The sequence below is a fragment of the Monopterus albus genome, unplaced genomic scaffold (genome assembly GCF_001952655.1).
Source record: "Monopterus albus unplaced genomic scaffold, M_albus_1.0 scaffold166.1, whole genome shotgun sequence".
Classification (NCBI taxonomy): domain Eukaryota; kingdom Metazoa; phylum Chordata; class Actinopteri; order Synbranchiformes; family Synbranchidae; genus Monopterus; species Monopterus albus.
In genome coordinates, this window is record NW_018128046.1 from 106,274 (window position 1) to 112,524 (window position 6,251).

The 6,251-nt window shown below is 38.0% G+C and overlaps 1 protein-coding gene across 2 annotated transcripts in view; it reads left to right on the forward strand.

The window, feature by feature from the left end:
• mios (missing oocyte, meiosis regulator, homolog (Drosophila)) overlaps nucleotides 1-6,251 on the forward strand; it is a 14,129-nt gene that overhangs the window by 3,143 nt on the left and 4,735 nt on the right. For both annotated transcript variants that reach the window (XM_020615578.1, XM_020615579.1), the window contains exons 4-8: nucleotides 194-292; nucleotides 466-720; nucleotides 4,959-5,128; nucleotides 5,726-5,791; nucleotides 5,899-6,057. In XM_020615578.1, coding sequence (XP_020471234.1) covers nucleotides 194-292; nucleotides 466-720; nucleotides 4,959-5,128; nucleotides 5,726-5,791; nucleotides 5,899-6,057 — 749 coding nt within the window. The remainder of the gene's footprint in view (nucleotides 1-193; nucleotides 293-465; nucleotides 721-4,958; nucleotides 5,129-5,725; nucleotides 5,792-5,898; nucleotides 6,058-6,251) is intronic.

The following is a 6,251-nucleotide window of genomic DNA, read 5'->3' on the forward strand; positions in this document are numbered from 1 at the left end:
CTAGAAATGTTGATCTTTCATAGACCTCGCTGCTTATTTTGTCAATATTAAGTTGAAAAGTTTTTGTCTCCTCTATTGGTCCAGTTGGAATTTAATTAATGTGACATTCTGTAGTTCTTTATCTGCCCTGTTATGTGCCTCCGTTGTGTTGTTTGAACTGCACTATCAGTTATAATTCCTATACAAGAATCACATATGAAGCAATGTGCAGAGGATATGGAGCTGAAACTGCAGGGGAACAAGCAGTCTGTGGTCTACTCTGGTATCAAGAATATTGTCAAGACCAGTTCAGGTAAGAAAATGACATGGTGGCAGTCTGGCCACCTGATGAAAATTGAATATGATAAAGATGTCTGTGAATAAGAATCTGACTGTGGTTGAATAGTATTTGCAAACAGATTTGTGTCTGCGTTGCTGTGATGGAACAGTTTTGATGTTTTGTGTATGTCCGTCTTGTCCACCTAGGCACAACAGAGAGCCGCAGGTGTTGGAGCGGCTCGGACCGTCAGACAGATGTGACACGGTACTACAGTGAGGAGCGCTACCTTGCCCTGCGCCTCTGTGGCTGGATCAGCCGGGGTCCCGACATCGACATGGAGACCTTCCTGCGATCCCTGGAGCAGGATCGTGAGTGGGAGCGGGCGGCCGCTGTTGCGCTGTTCAACCTGGACATCCGCCGGGCCATTCAGATCCTTAACAGGGGAGCCACTGCTGTGAAGGGTGAGCACTGTAACACTCTGAGGAATGAGGTAGAGTGAGAGAAGAGGGAAGCCTGGTGTTGACAGGGAAGAACAATTTTCAGACAAGATACATTATCGAAATTGTAGTGCTGGTATATGTAAAGCACTTTAATCATTTTAAATTGACATTTTAATAATATATGTTTTAATTTATGCGTATTAGGGCCGCGTCTAGCAGTCACTGTTGTATTTGATTATTCTTCAAGTTATTTTCTCGATTAAATGTTTGGTGTATAAAACATTAGGAAACAGTGAAAATGCCCATTACAGTATTTGAGTTCACAAGGTGACATCTTGCAATGTGTAGTAGTAAAAATAGCAACCAGTTAAATAATCACAAACCTTTGATCTGCGCTTTTCATGCCTGTGCCAGCAATAGCTGTAGCTGGAGGCATTAACAGTTTGGATCTGTGTCTAATACAGATGTAGCCAGGGAAAAGAGCCTGTCTGGTACTGGGGGTTTCCACAGTGCTTGTAATTTAATTTAATTGTAATTTAAGTGCTTGTAATTTAGTAGGCTACTGCACATCAGCCATATAGTACCTGGTTGTACAGGTACTATCTTTCAAACACACATAAAATAGTTACACGAAAACCAAAATGTCATTCTTGAGTTGAGCATGTAAAAGAAACAAGGAGAGGCTCAGGCATGAGCATCTGTCCTATAGCATGGGCTGTGTGGTCTGATGACGTAGCTGGACTTGTATCTGAGCAACCCAGTGGTCTGTGTCTCAAAAAGCTACATTTTATAATTTTGGCTGTTACAGCATTATGAATGTTTTTGTTGTGTCTGTTTGTACATTATGTCCGGCCCATTCTCGTAAACGTGATATCTCACAAACAACTTGAGGGAATTTCTTCAAATGAGGCGCATGTCCACTTGTATTCAGGGATGAACTGATTAGATTTTGGTGGTTGAAGGTCAAGGTCACATCACATCTGTCCCATTCCCATGAATTTCACTGGTTGGCGGGGGGGCATACAGCCACAAAGCAGTAATTCTAGTTTCTCTTTGAGATCCCATTGATGTGCAGTTGCTGCTGAATTATTGTGGTTTGCAATATCATGCTGCTGCAACATGAAATTAACTAGACAATATTTGTATGGATGCTGATTCAGCATCCATACTGTGTTTTCCAATTATTTATTTCTTTATTTATTATGTTTTCCAATTATTTCTTTATTATTATTATTATTATTATTATTATTACGTACGTTTTTTGGCCCTTAACTAGTTCCGCATACTTTCAGCTAGAAAAACCATTCAGGTATCAAAATGTTTAGCTTTTTCAGGACATGCGCAGATCTATTCGGAATTTTCCTTAACTCCATACTTTTTGAACTATTTAGTGTTTTTTAGCAAATTTTTGCCCATTCAAATGAATGGGGAAATTCAACTTCAGCATACTTTCAGCTATTTCAGCTATTAAAATGTTCAGCTCTTCAAGGACATTCATGCTTCTCTTCAGAACTTTTGTGAACTTCATACTTAGCTATTATTAATATTAATATTTAGCTGTATTTTGAAAATCTTGCCCCATTCAAATGAATGGGAAAATTCAACTTCAGCATAATTTCAGCTTTCTCAGCTATCAAAATGTTCAGCTCTTCAAGGACGTTCATGCTTCTATTCAGAAGTTCTCTAAACTTCATACTTTTAAAATATTTAGCTTTATTCTGAAAATCCTCACCCATTCAAATGAATGGGAAAGATGTACTTCTGCATACTGTCAGCTATCAACAGCATTCAGGTGTCAATGTTCAGCATTTTCAGGGCGATCTTTCAGCAGTCAGCATCCATACGCATTTTCTTCAGGAAATACAATTCTCTAGTTATTTATATTTTTTGATGACAGACCAGCTTGTGGATGTGTAAGTTTTTTGTTTTTTTTTATTGTTATATTGGGTATACACTGCAAAACACACCAAACTTCTGTGGACTCTGATGACCACACTTTGTTGTCCTTTTAGATCTGGGAACTTTGGATCCTGGAAGATGCAAGTCGGGCTGAGCTTCCAGTGACTAAGACAAATGATGACACTCTGCCACTTGGCTTAGCCATAGACTTCACCAGCCAGCAGGAGATCTTCATCAGTAAGTGAAGCTGGATTTCTGTGTTTCCTCTCATCACTTCTCTGACCATGTGTTGATCATCACAAACTTCCTATACTTGACCTAAAGTTTATTGTATGGATGCTGACTCAGCATCCATACCTTGTTTTCCAAATTTTTATTGTATGGATGCTGACTCAGCATCCATACCTTGTTTTCCAAATCTTTATTATTATTATTATTATAATTTTTGTATGGATGCTGATTCAGCATCCATACTATGTTTTCCAATTATTTCTTTATTATTATTATTATTATTAGTGTGGGTTTTATTTTAAAAATCTTGCCCCATTCAAATGAATGGGAAACTTCTACCTTATCATAGTTTTAGCTATTTCAGCTATCAAAATGTTCCGCTCTTCAAGGACATTCATACTATTTAGAAGTTTTCTAAGTTTCATACATTTTAAATATTTAGCTTTATTTTGAAAATCTTGCCTCATTCAAATGAATGGGGAAATTTTTACTTCTGCATACTTTCAGCTATCAAAATGTTCAGCTCTTCAAGGGCATTCATGCTTTTCTTCAGAAGATTTCTAAACTTCATACTTTTAAAATATTTAGCTTTATTTTGAAAATCTTGCCCCATTCAAATGAATGGGAAAATTCTACTTCAGCATACTTTCAGTTAGCAAAACCATTCAGATGTCAAAATGTTCAGCATTTTCAGGTGAATCTTTCAGCACTCAGCATCCATACGCATTTTCTTCAGAAAATGCAATTTTCTAGTTATTATTGCTTTGTCAACTCATGATTCATGTGTAAAAATACATTAAAACAGTCAAATCATTTTCTGGCTCTTCATGTTCAAAACTGTCCAGAAATTCTGTTCTGAATAATAGAGAGACCCTTTTTTCTGGAGTGTCATTTTACTAGTATTTTGATATTTGTTGCTGTGAATGTACACCTGTAGAATGATATGAAGCAAGATAATTGTCATAAATCATGGTCTTAAGGAATTTCTAAAATGTAATGGCATCAGGAGAACAATGTGTTTTCACACAGCACTCGTCCTGTATCAGCTGCAGTGCTTTTCACACTGAGGTTTAATGAGAACGGAGAGAAAATGCTGTTCTTTACACACTGCTTGACTAAGAAAAACCATTGTAGGTCAAACTTTTTTTGCCTTGTGCTCTAATCTGTGTTTCCTGAGCATGAGTGATGGGGTGATTCATTAGATAAGGTGTGTCAACAGAAGCACCTCAACAGTAAGTGTTTTTTCCTCAAACGCCAACCTCTGACTTAATGTTCTGACTGTCATCTATGCACTTGGTCAAACATGAACATTTTCTGTTGGTGGTTCTGTTTAGCTTTTCATGTTCCCAGCCTATTTCTTTTTAAATATCTAGTGGGATATGGCATGAAGTAATAATCTGCAATGTAACACTACATATAGAGGTTTACATTAGGATTTGTCCTAAACTGCCTTTGTTTCTTTTGTAGAAAAATTATTTTATTTCATTTGGCTAAAAAGTTGTGTTTAAATTTATTAATAAAAGAATAATAGAAATTTGAAGAATTATAGGTATTCTCCTTTAATTTGAGAGTTAGATAAGATTAATATCACTTTTATATCTGTTTGCTAAACATGAAGTGAAGCCTGGAGGTGCTTAGTATAAAGACCTTTGAACAGAAATATACTTGCTGTTTTCTCATTTTCAGCCTTAATGCTAAGCTAACTGGCTGCTGGCTGTAGCATCATATAGATGATGTACAGACATGACAGTGGTATCAGAAAGCTGTTATAAACCTGTACAACGTTAAACAATTCTAATCAAAGAGAGTCTTTTGTTCCCCGGACGAGCACTGTGAAACTCTTGCTTTAAGAGTGCTTTAAATCCTTTAAATAAAGTGTTGCTTTGGATGCTATTCCCTGATGAATGTTGCGGCGTAACTGAACAGATGTGAGCCCACCATTAAGTACAAGCTTCTAATATAATTCCTGTATCTTGAAACTTCACTGAGCAACAAAACTCGATCCACTTCAACAGCTCTCTCAGAGCCTCTCTCCTCTCTGGGAAAGCCTTCCTATTTAGATGTAGGTTTTGTCTGACCACAGTGCTCCACTTACAGTAAAGCCTCTGACAACTATTTCTTATTCACAGGTGACCTGAATCTGAATGTGGTTGCCATGGCTCTGTCAGGCTACACCGATGAGAAGTCCTCCCTGTGGAGAGAGATGTGCAGCTCTCTGAGGCTGCAGCTGAAGAATCCCTACCTCTGTGTCATGTTTGCCTTTCTCACCAGTGAGCCTGGAGCCTATGATGGCATGCTGGTACTGGATCTCTTAATATCATGCATGTTTTGAAAATTAGTTGGTGAATAGAAAAGCAAATGCAACTCTAACTCTTTTTTTCTGTAAACTTAGCTTGTTTTTCTTTTACTTCATGAAAATCTTTACATATTCCTCACTCAGTGATGAATATATAGGTACAGTAACACTCCACTAGTCCTTATTGGAAAAATCCTCAGGTGCACAGGAAGAGATGTGTTTTACAGTTCGGTCATAAAACACAGAAGATGAACCTGTGCCCAGAACAGAGTATGTTTCTGCCTTTTCCTCCCCAGCTGCATTGGATTCTGGCAACCAGCTGTTGTCATATTTATTTTCACTTCAGACCTTTTCTGGCCAAAATTCCACAATAAGCACATTTAGTCACTTTACTTTGTTTCCTGCCGTCTTGGTTTTCAGAATTGGTTAACTTCGTCAAAGAGCAGACTTGCAGTTGTGGGTTTTTTTGTGTCAGTACGTAGGCTCATATTCTACGTATGCACTGAAAGTAAGAAGCACTTTGCTTCTTTTCCCCAAACTGTTCAAAGAGTGTTTATTTGAATGGACAAGAAAAGCTAAAGTTGTTTGTGTCTATTTCAGTATGAGAGCAGTGTCGCTGTGCGAGACCGTGTTGCCTTTGCCTGTATGTTTCTCAGTGATGCACAGGTAACGCACTACAAAGTCACTCAACAGCTGATCATGTTATGATAATATCCTAGTGTAGTTCTGGATATGCCGTACTCTGTTACTGATAAACGGGTATTCGGCTGCAGCTGCCTCGATACATTGACAAACTAACCAATGAGATGAAGGAGGCGGGCAACCTGGAGGGCATCCTACTGACAGGGCTGACGAAAGACGGCGTAGATCTAATGGAGAGTTACGTGGATCGAACTGGCGACGTCCAGACTGCCAGCTTCTGCATGTTGAAGGTACAAAAGTACAGACAAATTATTCAAATTCACTTCACTGTACTTATTATTGGCAAAATAGTTTAGTCTAACTTGAAGGGTAGGCATATAGTGGCTTATGGGTTAATAATATTCGTACCCCTGAAGAAAACTAAAGTTTTCACTTTTGTAGTTTGCATCAAAAACCTTACATTTGTTTAAATCTATTGAAGCTA